Source organism: Tachysurus fulvidraco, chromosome 25 (genome assembly GCF_022655615.1).
Source record: "Tachysurus fulvidraco isolate hzauxx_2018 chromosome 25, HZAU_PFXX_2.0, whole genome shotgun sequence".
Lineage (NCBI taxonomy): Eukaryota > Metazoa > Chordata > Actinopteri > Siluriformes > Bagridae > Tachysurus > Tachysurus fulvidraco.
Genome location: NC_062542.1, coordinates 9,287,366 through 9,305,389, shown reverse-complemented (window position 1 = coordinate 9,305,389; position 18,024 = coordinate 9,287,366). Strand labels below are relative to the sequence as shown.

Genomic DNA, 18,024 nt, shown 5'->3' with positions numbered 1-18,024 from the left:
TACAGTTTTAAATTCCCTTTGAATTTTGTATGATTTTGCAAACAATTTACATTGCTGTTGCTTTATTACACACACTACATACAGTGTACTATGTAGTTTATTTTATGTTTTTTGAGCCTGTTACATTCACCCTACTCACAATTTTACGTCCTGTTGTAGTTGTAAAGAACTAATATGCAAGTGCATAGCAATCTAAACATGATTCGAAATGCTTGCTATTTGTTGAACTGCATTCGTCTTTGATTCTGATCTGCGCGGGGTAATGTTTTCATAGAGAACCTCTATAGTAAATACAAATTTATCTATAGTAAATAAAAATTTATCACATTAAACATTTTATGCACAAATTGTATACATGCAGGTTGGGATTGCATTGTTGAGTGTGTTGGTTTGTGTAGCAAACCATAATTGTATAATTTTAATATACAATTTTAGTGTCCATCTTATGTTTCGCTTGTTTTCAGTGTATAGTTTACATTACCTCTACTTTTGATATAGTTTACAATTTCTCTGCTTTTAGCATACCTTTTTAGTATGCTGTTTACATTCTCATGTTTTTAGTATAGCAAATCTCCCAGCTCATATTTGTTTACTTTCTTTTAACTTTCAAACTTAACCAAATGGGAAAACAAACAGAAAATGGGCCTTCACCATCTTATGCCTTTTGACTTGCGTGTGTCTTGCATTCTTCACCAATTACAGTGACACCTGCAAGTTTGTTAACCTTATAGAAATTCATATATTTTTGCATAAATTTGACCCAAAATAACTGCAAGTAAAGTGTACTTGTATAATTCTGAATTTATTGTTCCATCAATGATGGCAAGCTCCTTGCTTGTCCACATGATCTTTAGCAAATTTCATAGGTAGCAATTTTCTTTTTTGGAGAGTAGTCGCTTTCTCCTTGCAAAAAAATTGTTTAGTGTTAAATGTAAAAGTGCAAAGTAAGAGAGGTCTTTAGTTGCTTAGACGTTACCCTGGCGTCCTTTCTGACCCAACAGACTATTAAATTTTTTGCTTTTGCCATGATCTTTGTTGGTTGACCACTTCTGGGGAGGGAACCAGTCGTCTTAAAATTCCTCCAATCATACAGAATCTGTCTGACTATAGATTTCTGGAGTCCAAACTCTTTAGAGATACCCATCACAAATATATAATATTGAAACATGTTCCTCAATAAAAAAAATTACCAAGTATAATGTGTTTGTCTGATTTGTTTGATCAGGTTCACTTTGTCTGCTTTTAAAAATCTGATGTTGCTTTGGGTCATATTTATGCACAAATATATACATTTCTAAAAGGTACACAAACTTTCAAGCAACTCTTTCCAGTTATATCAGTTACTGAAAAAAAACACACATACTAGTAGACTGGCAGTAATAATACAAAGGTGAGACTCATCATGTTGCCTTCGGTTTTAACCCACCTGCTCCCCTTCTGCAGCTGATGCTCATCTGTTGTTCCATACCACCACTGCCCAACTCAGGCTGGGGAGCTGGGTCCTTGTCGTTCTGCAAATAATTTGTATTGAATTTTAATTTTGCATTTTGAGGGGTCCTTCTCTTTAGTTTTCACTAATGACGTATAAGACCACAAGAGACTTGTACCCATAAAATATAAATTGAATAGAAATGACCCTGTGGAGGATTGTGACCTTTTTATTTTACAACAAATAATGGGTTGAAGCCACTTTTCCTACTTCCAGAATTCATTGTGAACAAACCTGTCAACATACCAGTGCACAAACCTCACCTTCACCAGTTGTAAGAAAACCTGCCCTGTCTCAGTCTTGGTGGGTACAAAAGGTTCTACCTGTGAGTAGAAAGAGAACTAGTGGAGACAAATGAGAAGAAGGAGGGTGTTTTGGGATTTCCAACTGTCAAAAACATTGTCATTATTCCTCGGGTTTGGCGGGCCTGTTGCAGCACCACTGAGGCCTGATAGCGGTGTCGGGTCATATTTTTTTGTCAGTTGCCACACACTTAAATTGCTCCACAAGGGCCCTCCTGATTGTCCTTGAAGACGTGTGAATGTTGGTTTTTGACCTGTACCTGAGGGATTGCAGTGATTCACATTCGTTCACAATGCAGGTTGAGGAGGGCCTGATGATCTAGTGGAGGCTGATGAGAAACATTGCGAACATCCCACAAGGTGTCTGGTACCGCCTCCTGTGTTTCTCTGTTACAGTAAAAGGCTGGTGTGCCTGGAGTGTCACCCAGGAGGCGCGTTTTGCCACAGGGTTTTGCGTTTTACCATGCTTTTTAGTTTTCTTTCAAAAGCTTATCCCTGACAAAACTTCTGAAATGGGGCAGTCTATTTGATCAATTTCACTTTAATATCAATTTACATCTTTAGAATACAGTTTATTTTCCCATTGTTTTTATTTGGTTCACATTATCTTTTTTGAGTACAGTTTACAATCCTTTTGTTTTTTACATCCCCTTTGTTTTCAGTGTGCATGTTACATTCCTGTTGTTTTGTACAGTGCTTTAATTCAAATATTAATTTTAGTATTGGGCTCAATACTTTTTGTTTGTCAATGGTTCTAAATAGCCAAATGTTTAAATGTTTTTTGTCTTTTGTTTCTGCAGTCTACTGATAAACTAGAGAGAGACAGGCTTATTCTCTTCCTCAACAAGCTCATTCTGAACAAGGTTAGTTCTACTGTGGCTCCTCTTCCATCACATTTACTGTACATGGCTTTCCTATTGGCTTTGGTTGCGTTTTCAAGTGTTTAAATTCTGGGAACATATTTAGGTATGCAAAATGGAATGGCCCTTTTTTTTACTACAAAATATAAGCCAGTAAAAAATTGTGCATGAAATAGAACCTTTGGTAGAGAATATTTAAGATTTTATTCTTGTTATATTTTATTTATTTATTTTGGATATACCAGGAGGCTGGGGTCAGAGTGCAGGGTAAGCCATAATAGAGTGCAGCTGGATCAGAGAGGGTTAGGAGCCTCACTCAAGGGCCTGACTTTGACAGTTTGGCGGTGAAGCCCCAATCTTTTTGGTGACTTGCAGCTCCAAACTGTTCAACACCTCAGGGCCATAACCGCTTAAAAAATGAGTCTGTGTAGACTAAAAATATGAAATCCCTATACTAATGTTTGCTGTGAACATTAGCTAATGCTCATGACCCGTTTCTGCATCATGTTATACACTGTGCTACTGACACACGATTCACCATTTGGATAACTTGATAGTTGAGCAGATGTTCCTGTCAAAATCTAATCTGTATCTAACTTTGTGTTAGGATGTGTAAATGATGTGAATGCGCTCTTTCTGTATTTACATTTACATTTACAGCATTTAGCAGACACTCTTATCCAGAGTGACTTACATTTTTTTTATTTCAGTTTATGTACCTGAGCAATTGAGAGATAAGGGCCTTGCTCAGGGGCCCTGAAGTGGCAACTTGGTGGACTTGGGATTTGAACCAATGACCTTCCGATCAGTAGTCAAAGTTACTGCATCCCATATCCCCTATATCAACATATTTGAGAAATGTTGCCATAAGTTTAACTTAATACTTTGTTTGGCAAAGTTGGTCTTTGTCAACTTAAATGCTATTTTCACTTAAATTAGGTGCCATTTTATGATCAAGCTGAAATTGAGAATCACAATTAAATTAATATAAATCAAATATACTAGCCAAGCACATGCAGATCTTTGGGTTCAGTACAGGAAAATGCATTTTTGGTTGGAAAAATATCATCTGCTGTGTATATATTATATGTCCTGGCAGAACTATTGTATCTTTGTAATAATAATAGTATCTTATTAATAATTTTATTGTATCGCCCCAACTGGTCATGTCTTTCCTGCACCTATAGCATGAGCATTATCTTATGTTAAATCACGTGAAGTATTAAACCCCTTGCTTGTCTTTTGGACAGCAAGTGAACAGTCAATTCTTAAACTTGATGTGTTAGAAGCAGCAGAATTAGGCATGTGTAAGGATCTGACTTGGGGCCAAATTGTGATGGCTAGATGACTGGGTTAGAGCATCTCCAGAACAGCAGGTCTGTTCTATGATAATATAGTTTTATTAAAAATACCAACTTTTTTATGTTTTATGATGGGAAAGACTCATTGGTGCATGTGGGGATCAAGGGATAGCCTATTTCGATCCCACAAAAGATCTACTACAGTATATCACATATTGCAGGAAAAATTAATGCTAGCTATGATAGAAAGGTGTTAGAACACAAAGTGCATTATAGCTTTCCCCTGTCCTCTGTCGTAAACGCACACAATAGCCATTTTAACATCAGATCCGGACCTCTTTGGACAATGGATCATTTCAGCTTGTTAATGCACCCCACAGCACTGCAAAATTGTCAGGAATGCTAAGGTAACCTGTGTGAGAGGGCAAAGAGGAAGAGTTGAAGGTGTTGACTTTGAGAACTGAACTTTTACTTGCTTAATACACACGTGGACAAAATTGTTGGTACCCTTCGGTCAATTAAAGAAAAACTCACAATGGTGACAGAAAAAAACTTTAATCTGACAAAAGTAATAATAAATAAAAATTCTATGAATATTAACTAATGAAAGTCAGACATTGCTTTTTAACCATGCTTCAATGGAATTATTAAAAAAAAAAAAAACTCATGGAACAGGCCTAGACAAAAATTATGGTACCCCTAACTTAATATTTTGTTGCACAACCTTTTGAGGCAATCACTGCAATCAGACAATTCCTGTAACTGTCAATGAGACTTCTGCACCTCTCAGCAGGTATTTTGGCCCTCTCCTCATGAGCAAACTGCTCAAGTTGTTTACGGTTTGAAGGGTGTCTTTTCCAGACGGCATGTTTCAGCTCTTTCCAAAGATGCTCAATAGGATTGAGGTCAGAGCTCATAGGCCACTTTAGAATTGTCCAGTGTTTTCCTCTTAGCATTCTTGGGTGTTTTGGGTCATTGTCCTGCTGCAAGACCCATGACCTGCGACTGAGACAACTCTTTCCTTCGCTTCCTCTGGTCCATGTTGAGTGTAGTACCCACCATGTTACCAGACAACACAGTGACTACTTGGATCCCTATAAATATTCCCACTAACTGATTACAAGATTGTAGACACCTGTGATGCTAATTAGTGGACACACTTTGAATTAACATGTCCCCTTCGGTTACATTATTTTTTGTCTCTTCGAGTACCATCATTTTTGTCTAGGAGTTTTTTTTTAAATAAATCTCTGACTTTCATTGGAAAACATTCATAGAATTTTTGTTTATTATTACTTTTGTCAGATTAAAGTTTTTTTTGTGACCATTGTGAGTTTTTCTTTCATTGACTGATGGGTACCAACAATTTTGTCCACGTGTGTACAAGCCTTCTTTTAACAGGTGCCATTGTAATAATGTAATTATAACTGTCTTATGTTTTAATGCTATGGCTGACCAATGTATATACATACATACATATAGATATTCATTGTCTTATTATAGTATATGTGATTATTTTGCTTATTCTTATTTTTATTTCTTCAATTTTTTAACAGAAAAATGTAAAAGACATAATGGACTCAAACGGTGTGCGCATTCTAATAGACTTGTTAACCTTAGCCCACCTACATACAAGCAGAGCTACTGTTCCACTACAGGTGTGTATATTTGTAACTCAGTAATAAAAGCTTAGATACATGAATGCATAAAGCCATACAGTCTTGTGTCTGACAAGTAATACTATAGATTTTTTTTTCTGTGTACCGTGTGTGTGTGTGTGTGTGTGTGTGTGTGTGTTAGAGTAATGTATTGGAAGCAGCTCCAGACATGAAAAGAGAGAGCGAGAAGGAGTGGTACTTTGGGAATGCTGATAAAGAACGGAGGGGACCTTTTAGTTTTGAAGAGGTAGGTTCCATTTAATGAGACCTTGGTCTAATGTGTGGTTGATATGAACGAAATACACTAGCTCTGTTATACCTTTAGCATATTTAGTACAGTAGTAAATCTTAATGAAGTTTATTTAAATATCTTGTTTAGTGTTCTTGAGCCCATTCAGTGCTACATTGCACTAAAACATGCAACATTAGTCAGTTGGTATGACATAATAAGGCAGTCACATTTTTTCACATTACTTTTTTATACATCAGTTATCCACCTAACACACTTGACAGAACACACCACACAAGAGAGCAAGGACAGTTTTGCTCTCTTGACCTTTGGCCATGGATAACCATTTGGTATAATATGGTATAAAATATATAAATTTAACTCTCTGAAATATAAGTATAAATCTGTCAGTATAAAATATATTTTATAATATATTTGTACTTTAGGTTGTAACTGGAAGTTTCCATTGTATAAGGATTTGTTTTTGATTGCTCTCAGATTCAGGGTTTTTGGAAATCAGGGATATTGACCGCAAAGACACGGTGCTGGGCACAGGGAATGGATGGCTGGCGCCCTCTCCAGGCCATTCCACAGCTGAAGTGGTGCATACTGGCTAGCGGTCAGGCAGTGATGAATGAAACAGATCTGGCCACACTGACCCTCAATATGCTCATCACCATGTGCTCTTACTTCCCTAGCAGGTGCAACACACATGTACACACACATGCAGAAATTTTTAATTACTTTGAACTTTATTTGATGGGTTTCATAGCCATGCCTTTTTTGTACACTGCATCACTGAAGTGCTTTTTTTTTTTTTTTTTTTTTTCATTTTTTCATTTTTTATTTAATTTTATGTTTATGTAAACTTTTAAATTTAAATTTGTCTGTCTGTCTGTCTGTCTGTTTCTATAGAGATCAGGACAATGCCATTATCAGACCTTTACCCAAAGTGAAGAGGCTAATAAGTGACAACACTTGCCTCCCTCATATTGTTCAGGTACTCAGTTTACTTCAAGATGAAATAAAAACACTATGGTTTATGCTGACAAACTATTAATGACTGGGTGCTGCCATGCAGATAAATGAGCCTGAGTTACTGTTACCACTCAGGTATTCCAACAGTCTGTTTTATTCCTCTTGTTCTACAGCAGTTTAGCAGTGAATGTAAATCTTAATTTATTAATGACACATCATACATTTCAACAGTCAACATTTGAAGAAATATTATCTGTGGGTGTTCTAGCATATTTTACAAAATAACTACGGCACTTCCCAAAAACTTTGGGAAGATTATCAGAATTAGACAACAATATACATTGTAGCACAAAAGAAGCTTAACTAAAATTATTTAGGGTTACAACCATCAGGCATAACTGATATATCTCAGGGTATAACATTATGACCATTGACAGGTGAAGTGAATAACAGAATAACACAGATTATCTCTTCAACAAGGCACCTGGTAGTGAGTGGAATATATTAGGCAGAAGGTGAGCATTTTTTTCTCAAAGTTGATGTGTTAGAAGCAGGAAAAATGATCAAGCATAAGGATTTGAGCGAGTCTGCCTGGGTCAGAGAGTCTCCAAAACTGCAGCTCTTGTTGGGTGTTCTTGGTCTGCAGTTGTCAGTATCTATCAAAAGAGTTTCAAGGATGGAACAGTGGTGAAACGGCGATAGGATCCTCGAGGGCCAAGGCTTATTGATGCGCCTGGGGAGCGAAAGCTGGCCCGTGTGGTACGATCGAACAGACAAGCTACTGTAGCTAAAAAAAAAAAGTTTATGCTAGTTCTGATGGAAAGGTGTCAGAATACACAGTGTATTGCAGTTTTTGCATATGGTACTGCATAGACGCAGATGAGTCAGGGTGCCCATGCTGACCTCTGTCCACTGCTGAAAGCACCTTGGGTCCTGCCATCGAAGTGGTTGCTACTTTGACACCTACCACCTAAAGCATTGTTGCAGACCATGCACACCCTTTCAAGGAAATTGTATTCCCTGATGGCAGTCCTGATGGCTTTGGCCAGTGAGTTGCAGTAGTCCAGTGCGTCCTGCCACAAAGCAAAAATGGTTCAGTAATGATTTGAGGAGCACAATTATGAGTTTGAGGTCTTGACCTTCAAATTCTCCAGATCTCAACCTTATCGCACATCTGTTGAATGTACTGAACAAACAATTTCGATCCATGGAGGGCCCACCTTGCAATTTGCAGAACTTAAAGGATCTGCTGCAAACATCGTGGTGCCAGATATGACAGCACACCTTCAGGGGTCTAGTTGAGTCCATGCCTCGATAGGTCAGGGCTGTTTCGGCAGCAGGAGGGGGACCAACACTATTAGAAAGGCGCTCGTTATGCTCGATCAGTGTGTAGGTATACATATAAATTGTATAGCCTAATGTCAGATGTCTGAAATTAGAAAATGAATTTAATAATTAGAGAATTAACACCTTCAATCACATTTACATTTATATTTACACACCCAGAGTGACGTACAAAAGTGCTTTTAAGTCTCTATCATTGAATACATTAACTCTGGTTCACTAGGTTACAGACTTAAGATACCATGAGCCTAAATAATAGCCAGTGACTCAGCTGTCCAGACCCCTAGGGGAAGTTCGTTCCACTACCTTGTTGCCAGAACAGAGAAGAGTCTTGTAGTATACTTAACTCTTACCCTGAAAGATGGTGGGACCAGTTGAGCAGTGCTGATAGTTCTGAGGGTGCGTTGTACAGTGCAGGGAGTGATGAGGGCTTTGAGATAATAGGGTTCTGGTTAATTTTTGACTTTGTAGACACGCATCAGTGTTTTGAATCTGATGCGTGCAGTTACCGGAATTCAGTGGAGAAAACAAGCATTTTGGATCATTTGCAAAGGACAGATTGCATTCATAGGTAGACCTGCCAGCCAGCAGTGAGTTGCAGTAGTCCAGTCTTGATTAGCCAAGAAACTGGGCATGTACCTGAGCAGCCTATGTGGACAAATATGTCCGAATCCTTCTAATGTTGTAGAGAAGGAACCGATTTGAGCATGTCACATTAGCAACATGCGAGGAAAAGGACAGTTGAGTGTCCGTGGTTACCCCAAGGTTGCGAGCTGTGACTGAAGGAGAGATCAGATTGTTATGCAGGGACAAGGAAGGATCACATGGAAATTCAACTGCAATTCAGGATTGTTGGGAAAATAAAGCCAAAATATGTTTTTAACAAGGTCACCATGGCACTTTTTGCTATTTATAAAATTCAGTTGTCGTTTTTATTTAGCATGCTACACAACATGTTCAAATACTGATGTTTACTTTAACCCCTTGTGGAACTAATTTTCCTGGCTGTTTTGTGTACATAGCTGCTGATGACCTTTGACCCTATCCTGGTTGAGAAGGTGGCCATTTTGTTATACCTGGTGATGCAGGACAACCCCAACTTACCACGTCTCTACCTCACCGGTGTTTTCTTTTTCATCATGATGTACACAGGCTCTAATGTGCTCCCTGTGGCACGGTATTACACATAATAACCCATCAGTTTAATTTTTGAATGAACAAGCTATACAGTTGGAATATAGAATATAGTATACAGACATGGAAAAATTCAAGTCTGATGTACAGTATGCTATGGCATACTATAGGATGCATATGATGAGTTGTTCTGGAAAATTGTTCATGTCTATCTTTGAATAAGTGCTGAGAGGTTTTATAATATATTCTTACTCTCTGTTTTCAAGTTTTTCATCCTTAAGTTAATTCATAAGACCTTAATGTAACTCTGTAAATTTTGTTTACTTTAGTTTCCTCAAGTACACTCACCTAAAGCAGGCATTCAAATCAGAAGAGGTACATTTTCTCTGTTATTCCTACTTCTCATAATAAAGAAATTAATTAAATAAGCTATGAGACAACAACATAGAAATGTTAGGATCTACAAGCACAGAGTTACCATTTGTCTTATGTTTCTGTCTGGAAGGCTAAAGGTCAGGACATTGTGCAGAGGAGTGTATTAGGACCAGTGTTACCTGAGGCAATGGTGTGTTACCTAGAGAATTATGAGGCTGAACACTTCTCAGAGATTTTTTTGGGAGAATTTGACACGCCTGAAGCAATTTGGAGCAGTGAGATGAGGTAGCTCATTGCAGACTACATGCTGATTGTCAGTAGCATAAAAATGTCAGTGTTCTTAGCATTGATGTATGTGTGTGCAAATGCAGGCGTATGATGATAGAGAAGATCGCTGCCCACTTGGCTGACTTCACTCCTCGGCTCCAGAGCAACACACGTGCTTTATATCAGTACTGCCCCATTCCTGTACTTAGCTTTCCTCAGCTGGAAAATGAGCTGTTCTGCAACATCTACTACCTCCGTCATCTCTGTGACTCAAAGCGCTTCCCAGACTGGCCTATACGGGAGCCGGTAAGCCAACACACAAAGATATATAAAATTTTTAATTGCAAACCCAAATTTCACAGTGTTACAGGCTTTTCTGTCACTTTATGTAGATAATAATTTTGTGATTTAAGATTTAGCTGTAACAGTATATTCAGTCACATGACCTGGTATGACACAGACACATTGCATTTTATTGTCACACTTCCTGGGTCTAGGTAATGCTGTGTACAAATGAATAACCAGATGTTTGTACATGTTTGTAATTGGCAACAGGGACAATGTAGAGAAAACAGCAAGACAACCTCAAAACTGGAATAGTTTGGTTAATTGGTGGCCACAGACAATTACTCTTTCCTTATTCTTCCTGATTGATTTGTCTATAGATTGATACTTTGATAGGGTCCTTGTCACTGCTTGAACCACGAGGAAGTACCTCCACTCAGGTTGCAGAGCTAATCCATCTCTTCCAGGACGATGCATCCATACATGCAGGAAGTTTTCGTTTGTCTCCCAGCAGTTTCAAGAGATACCAGGAGATTAGATCCATTACACAAGGAGAAATGGACAGGGCCGTGAAGAGCAGAAACTCAGCAGCAGGACGGTATCTGCTCTGTTGTGTGAGGAGGAACAGGAGGAGCATTTTCTCTGCACCCCAGTTCCTCTGTTTTCATGAGTAGTATTGTTGCTTTGCCTTGGCTGCAATGCTTTGATGAAGACCACTTCTGGCCAAACTTCTCCAGTCAGTGGATGTGTGTACCTGGATGTATCTACGTGTCCACCAGTTCTTTGCTGATGGCACTGTTGGAGATCTCTCGATGTTGACAGGAAGTAAGCCTAATGTGTCCTTCATTTGCTGCATTAAGTTTCCACGGTTGAACACTACGTCTACTGTTCTCGACAATGCCCATTCTTTGTGGTTTTCAAAATAGCTTGACCAGCACAACTTGAAACCACAGTCTGCTTTGAAATCTTTGCCTAGGATAGACCTTGCTGAAGTACTATAACTACCTTGTGCCTTGTTGCTGTGCAGTCTTGCCATGGTGCATGGCTTGTGACATAAAACTTCCACAACCTCACCTTAGTAGCAGAGTTTAGCTGTTCCTCACCCAGTTAAGCTTCCTACACAGCTGGTTCTGGGACGGTGTTTCAACCTACATGTGAAATTAATGATCAATAGCACCTTCTTTGTATAAATGGTTAATTATTCACCTGAGATCCTACAAAATCCCTGACTTTGTAGGAGATTGAATTCAGAGACATGCTGTTTTAAAGCCAAAGGATAAACACGCCAATTATTGATTTGAATTTTCTTCATTTCATTTTGCATTTTGTAAATTAATAAAATATATTTTTGAAAGCATTCTTACTTTACAGCCTTTCTTCACACCTGCCTAATAATTTTGCACAGTACTCTGTATACACCACCCAATCAATGTGTATTAAATGTGTGTATGCACACAGGTGAAGTTATTAAAAGACACTTTGGATGCATGGAAAAGGGAGGTGGAGAAAAAACCTCTTTCTATGTCGGTGGATGATGCCTATGAAGTTCTGAACCTTCCCATAGGGCAGGGCCAGTATGTATTTTCTCTTTATTCTACTTAATTTTTCTCCTTTACTTTTCCATTCTTTTCATTAACAGTTGGTCTATACATATTCTTCCATTTTATTATGTGCTATTATGTGTGCTTTTTTTTTTTTATATAAAGGTATTATAATATTAAAATTGATTAACTGTTGATTAATGGGTGTTGGCTTGTCTTTGTGTTTTAACAGGCATGAGGAGAGCAAAATTCGGAAAGCATATTTCCGATTGGCTCAAAAATATCATCCAGACAAAAATCCAGATGGCAGGGTAGGTGCACACCTACATGTGCATGATCCAGAAATATTTGTTAATAAATCATTTTATGCTTACATTAATAAATTTTACTAGAGATTATTTTGGATATGAATTATTTTGGTAGTAAAGATGGTTATAGTAGTAGTAAACACCTCTGTGTAGTAACTGTGCATGCATATGTGTGTATACAGGACACATTTGAAAAGGTGAACAAGGCATACGAGTTTCTGTGCACTAAATCTGCAAAAATGGTAGACAGACCTGATCCTGAAAACATCATCCTTATCCTCAAGGCCCAGAGTATCCTCTTCAACAGACACAAACAAGGTGCATCTACAAGACATAGAGGCAAAAGTTTTATGGGTTTTATTTTTATAGATCCTTTCTTTTAACTCGTATTATTGTCTTCAATATACATAACATCAGAAATATTATAGTCTATGTTATAGTCTGCAAAATACAGTGTGACAATAAATAGACTTGATGTAGTTAATTTTTTTTTATATTTCCTGATTATGCTCATTGTTTTAGGCCACATGAGTGTGATGCTGATGATGATGTCAGTTGCAGAATTACATTTAATGGGACAAGAGTCTTTATTAACTTTTATCTGTGTGTTCTGGTACTGTATAGTACGTCACTGGTGACGGTTTTCATAGTATTTATTTTAAATTCATGTATGCAATTATATACTATTACCCATATCCATTCAGGTCCATAATATTATCAATGTTATTGTTATTTTTGCTGTATACTACAGTATATTAGATTAGAAATAAAATAATGTTTATGAACTCAAAGTGCAGTCTTTCAAATTTAAAACACACCCATCAGAGAGCTAGCAAAAACAGATGTAAAGGGCATAAAATAAAGACAGTAATACCTCCAGTGTTTACTACATTTTACTACACTGAAATTTAAGCTCATGTTTATTAATTTTCATATCCAATATACTGTGGTAGACAGCTAAACTAACAATACTTTTGTCATTGTTCAGATATTTATGTACCTGGCTGCAGATGACAAAAGTGTCACCACATACTTAGTCACATGTAAGCTAAATACTTTGACCATGGTCTGCATGGTTGATAGAAATGGACAAAAAATAATTTGTCACAGGATCTTTAGGTAGAATGATATTAAATGAGACATCTGTCTCTTTTCAGAACTGGAGCCATATAAGTATGCAGGTTACCCCATGCTTATTAAAACCATTACCATGGAAACCAGCGATAAGCAGCTTTTCTCCAAATCATCTCCACTCTTGCCAGCAGCTTCTGAGCTCACCTTTCACACAGTCAACTGCTCAGCGCTCAATGCCGAGGAACTGCGGCGAGAAAATGGCATTGAGGTCTGGGTCAAAAATAAACTTTTTTTTTTTAACTAAATAATTTAAAATTTTTAAATAAATAAATAAAAATAAAAGATTGTTGTGGTGTCTGCCAAGGTTAATATAGTAGTTATGCCTTTTTTTCAGGTCCTGCATGAGGCGCTGTCTCGCTGTGTGGCTGTGCTTACTGCTTCCAGCAATTTGGAGGACATGGCAGTACAGGTATGAGGCACTGGTCCTAGAAATTTTAAGTAAAACTGAAGAAATAATGTTGTCATACAGTTTACATACCACACCTTCTTTGTGCACAACAATTAAGAACTGTACTCACTAGTCATCACAGTATTATTCCTCATGCTGTATACAAAAAGACTTGGCACAGATTTATGGAGTTATATGTTGGTTTACAGGTGTGCGGTCACATCTGTAGGTGCTACAGTGTTGCTGCACAGTTTGAGGAGTGCAGAGAGAAAATCATCGAGCTTCCAAACATCATTAGAGATGTTTGTCACATACTTTACTATAGCAAGGTAAGTAAACACATCTATTTTTTGGTGTGTATCTGCCTTTTTTAATGCCATCTCTTACCAAAATTGCTTTTTTGTATTTTATATCTTTATAATTTTATATCTTCTTCACTAAGCTATGTTAAGTTACTGTAAGTTTTTGGCTTGTCTTTTCATCCAAGCTTCTCATGATTTACGTTTTAGTATCGATCCAAACAGGATCGTTACTCAAAACAGCAAGGTCGAATTTAAACAAGCTATTTTTTCAGTGGTGTACTTTTGTTTGTCACATAAATTACACCCACATGGTTTACTAAAATAAACACAATTATGTAGGTTGTCTTTACTGTCTTATAACATTTTTATTTGAATTGTTTTATAAAAAAGTGTGTGTGTTTTTATATATCCAGGCTCTTCCTCGTCTAGCCTTGCTAGCTGTGGAGTGTGTCAGCTCGTTCTCTGTGGACTTCTTTCTCCAGACACGTGTGTATCAGGCTGGTGCACTCTGGCCACTGCTGCTCAACCTCTTTAGTTATGACTTCACACTGGAAGAGAGTGGTGTCCAGGCTAGCCAGGAATCCAACCAGCAGCACGTGGCCAATAACCTGGCCAAACTCAGTCTGTGTGCTCTAGCCTGCCTTGGAGGCTACAGTACTGGAGTAGAGGCTGATGGGAATGGGACCAGGACCAATCAGAATGGGCATGGGCCAAAAGCACTTCCAGAGAATCCTGCAGTCAGGAAGAGTCTGGCAGCTATGCTTACATCATACATTGCCCATAAACTGGGCACCAGCTCAAGTGCTGAGGTGAGAACAAGAGAAATGAATGCCAAAAAAGAGAGACTGATAGTTGTATTTTTTTTCTGTATTGTATCTGCATGAGTGTATGCATTATTTCACTGTTGCAGGAGGAGATGATTGGCTAACTTAGCCAGTAACTAAGTCCAAATGTTCACCCAATCCAATGTAGCTTAGGAAAAAAATATTTAATCTTGAAGTTGCAGGTGTTTGTTTGAAACATTTTTGCCTAATGTATTTTGCCTAAAGTACTTGTATTTTATGGATTATTAAATAAATACATTTTTGGACATTTGGGACCATATTGTATATTAAAATAAAATCTATATTAAAATATATTAAAGTATCAACAGATTGAACATGTGCTGTGGGTCATTGCTGATTGTAGGTGCTAAAGTTGGTCAACTGCAACTCTGAGACCCCATATCTAATATGGAACAATGGAACCAGAGCTGAACTCCTTGAGTTTCTTGAGTCACAGCAAGAAGGAAACATAAAGAGGGTAAGAAAAAGACTCATGTTCCCAGTATGGTTTATAATACAATCTGAAAAACACAACATAATTATGAACTTATTAACATAATTATAATAATATGGTGGGGCATATTGAATGTCTTGCTTAGTAATCACCCACTCTGCTCTCAATATCACACATGGTTTAAGTCATAAATGGCCTAATGATTAGTGGATGAGTTGAATCAAAAGTGTTGGAACAGGATGCCTTTTAGGTTTCCTTGAATTCAGCTCTGTTGACATTGCATTGCTTATGTGAAGTGTCAAGTGCAATCATCAATTCTACAAACTCTCAGGTGTGCAATCAGACTTCTGAGCTGTTCTCCATATGTTTCTGTGTTTCAAGGGTGAATGTGACAAAAGCTTTGGAGCAGAGTTTGTCTTCAGTGAGCACAGTAAAGAGCTCATTGTGGGAGAGATCTTTGTTCGTGTTTATAATGAGCAGCCTACCTTTCCTCTGGAGGTGAGAAACATTTATTAATACATTATTCAACCATACCATGTTGTTTTGTGCTTAGAGCTCCCTGTAGATGTCTGGTATGGGCACAGATTTTCATTTCAATGAAGGAGGCACACCCATTTCCAGCAAAACAGCAAAAATAAAACAAAAAAAATTTTTTTTAATGCCTTCCGTCTCTGTCTGTCTCTCTCTACCTGTGTCAGTATCCAAAGGTGTTTGCAGGAAGTCTTCTGGATTATGTGGGTTCTCAGGCACAGTACCTCCACACCTTGCTAGCTATGACACAGACAAATAAAGTGGAGTCACAGCAGCATGCTCAAAGACTACATCGGGCTGAGATGGCCTTGGAAGCACTGTGCAACGTTATTAAGAACAACCCAGGTAACTCTTACGGAAAGATTATAGAGGCTAATGAACCTAATGTGTTAATGGCATAAGAAGCACTGGTCCCAAGTTTCATTCAACCAAGTTTCATTAGGTTTTTTCTTAAAATTAATGTCTAATCTTAAAATATCTTAATTTATATTTACTGCTCTTTTACAGGTTCAGAAACTGAATGCATTGGCCATTTTAAACTGCTCTTTTCCCTGCTCAGAGTCCATGGAGCTGGGAAAGTTCAGCAGCTAGTCCTGGAGGTACTTTTAATTATGTTTAATTAATTGTGTATATGATGCAATGTATGATGCAATGTATGGGTTTGGTTACATGGACAGAGGTTGCTAGAGTTTTTCCACACTATGAGTTGATGTCTAATTAGATATCATTTGTTTCCATCTCAGGTTGTGAACACAGTGACTTCAAATCAGGAATGTGTCAGCAACATAGCTGAGTCCCAGGTGTTGGCCAGTCTGCTATTGCTGCTGCACTCTTTACCATCCAGTAAGCCAGTCTCCTTGAATTAATCTGATTGATTTTTGTTTTAAACAGCATTCTAGCTATTTTCCAAATAGCAGCATCTCATCATTAAAAAAGTAAATAAAAAAAAAAAAAAATTGGTTGTTTTTTTTTTTAAATAGTTTTGTTTGTTTCTTTTCTGCACGCATAGGTAGGCAGCTTGTCCTGGAGACTCTGCATGCACTCACTTCTAACACCAAAATTGTCAAAGAGTCAATGACCAAAGGTAATGTTGTTCCTATTTACTTGAAGCACTATATTATTGTCTACATATCTAAATAAATACCCTTTATGGTTCCATGGGAGTGCAGCAGAAAGCATTTCCTTATCATCCAGAGAACGTTAAGTGGAATCCCAATGATGCAGTAGGTAACCCAAAAGAGCAAATTTGGATGTGCTCTCAGCGAAGTGCCATTCTTTCCCCTATCAATCAAAGTGATAATAGCCTATCAAGTGAGTGTCTGCTCATACACGTGGAAGTGACAGCACATTCTGCCCCCTAACATTGCATAAGCTGCAGTTTGGTTGACTCAGCATACCTTGTAAAAGCATTTAATGGTATTTGTCTACCCTGGTTGATGGCTGCAAAGTGATTGGGGTTGATGCTTGATTGGTGGTAACTGGCCATCACTAAGTTAGAGATACTAAATTAGAGAGAAACAGAGAGAAAAAACAAAATTTACTACATTCAGCTCTTGAACCTGCACTCTCTTTGCTGTTTTCATTTTACAGGTGCACTGATCTACCTTTTGGATCTGTTCTGTAATTCCACCCACCCTCAGGTACGCACTCAGACAGCTGAGCTCTTCTCCAAGATGACTTCAGACAAACTTGTGGGCCCCAAGGTAAGAGTCCAAAAGGCTGTTGAATAGCATTTACATACAGCTGTACATGTATATGAAGTTGTGGCCTAATGGTTAGAGAGTCTGACTCTTAACCCTAAGGTTGTGGGTTCGGGTCTCGGGCCGGCCACGACAGAGGTGCCCTTGAGCAAGGCACCGAACCCCGCAACTGCTCCCCAAGCACCGCAGCATAAATGGCTGCCCACTGTTCTGGGTGTGTGTTCACGGTGTGTGTGTGCACTTTGGATGGGTTAAACGCAGAGAACAAATTCTGAGTATGGGTCACCATACTTAGCCGTATGTCATGTCACTTTCACTTTCAATTAAATGGATTAAAATGCAAAATGTAACTACATTTGTAAAGTTCATCAAGACAAACTTTGATGTTGGCTTTGACGGTGCAAGTATTTGCAAAGGCCGGTGCATTTTGGAGGCGAGTGGACAAAGATTGTGAAAGCTACTGGAGCGCTAGGGTGCCAATACTTTTGGAGGTGAGCGGACATGAGCATGAGACATGATACCCGTGAGGTAGTTCCCCTCATTGTGCTGAGTGTTGTGATATGTCACATGTCCATGTTGTGCAAATTTTTAATTTTCACATGACGTGATGTGATGTCACA

General features: G+C 38.1%; 1 protein-coding gene across 3 annotated transcripts in view; it reads left to right on the top strand.

Moving 5' to 3' along the window:
* Nucleotides 1–18,024, top strand: part of LOC113659874 (dnaJ homolog subfamily C member 13) — a 102,721-nt gene that overhangs the window by 67,577 nt on the left and 17,120 nt on the right. For all 3 annotated transcript variants that reach the window (XM_047808739.1, XM_047808738.1, XM_027172928.2), the window contains exons 26-48: nucleotides 2,592–2,654; nucleotides 5,509–5,610; nucleotides 5,753–5,857; nucleotides 6,338–6,540; nucleotides 6,755–6,839; nucleotides 9,184–9,338; nucleotides 9,625–9,670; nucleotides 9,801–9,955; nucleotides 10,042–10,243; nucleotides 11,681–11,796; nucleotides 11,996–12,074; nucleotides 12,254–12,389; nucleotides 13,229–13,413; nucleotides 13,540–13,614; nucleotides 13,803–13,922; nucleotides 14,309–14,704; nucleotides 15,084–15,197; nucleotides 15,555–15,671; nucleotides 15,872–16,049; nucleotides 16,212–16,303; nucleotides 16,448–16,547; nucleotides 16,714–16,788; nucleotides 17,295–17,407. In XM_047808739.1, coding sequence (XP_047664695.1) covers nucleotides 2,592–2,654; nucleotides 5,509–5,610; nucleotides 5,753–5,857; nucleotides 6,338–6,540; nucleotides 6,755–6,839; nucleotides 9,184–9,338; nucleotides 9,625–9,670; nucleotides 9,801–9,955; nucleotides 10,042–10,243; nucleotides 11,681–11,796; nucleotides 11,996–12,074; nucleotides 12,254–12,389; nucleotides 13,229–13,413; nucleotides 13,540–13,614; nucleotides 13,803–13,922; nucleotides 14,309–14,704; nucleotides 15,084–15,197; nucleotides 15,555–15,671; nucleotides 15,872–16,049; nucleotides 16,212–16,303; nucleotides 16,448–16,547; nucleotides 16,714–16,788; nucleotides 17,295–17,407 — 3,012 coding nt within the window. The remainder of the gene's footprint in view (nucleotides 1–2,591; nucleotides 2,655–5,508; nucleotides 5,611–5,752; nucleotides 5,858–6,337; nucleotides 6,541–6,754; nucleotides 6,840–9,183; nucleotides 9,339–9,624; nucleotides 9,671–9,800; nucleotides 9,956–10,041; nucleotides 10,244–11,680; nucleotides 11,797–11,995; nucleotides 12,075–12,253; nucleotides 12,390–13,228; nucleotides 13,414–13,539; nucleotides 13,615–13,802; nucleotides 13,923–14,308; nucleotides 14,705–15,083; nucleotides 15,198–15,554; nucleotides 15,672–15,871; nucleotides 16,050–16,211; nucleotides 16,304–16,447; nucleotides 16,548–16,713; nucleotides 16,789–17,294; nucleotides 17,408–18,024) is intronic.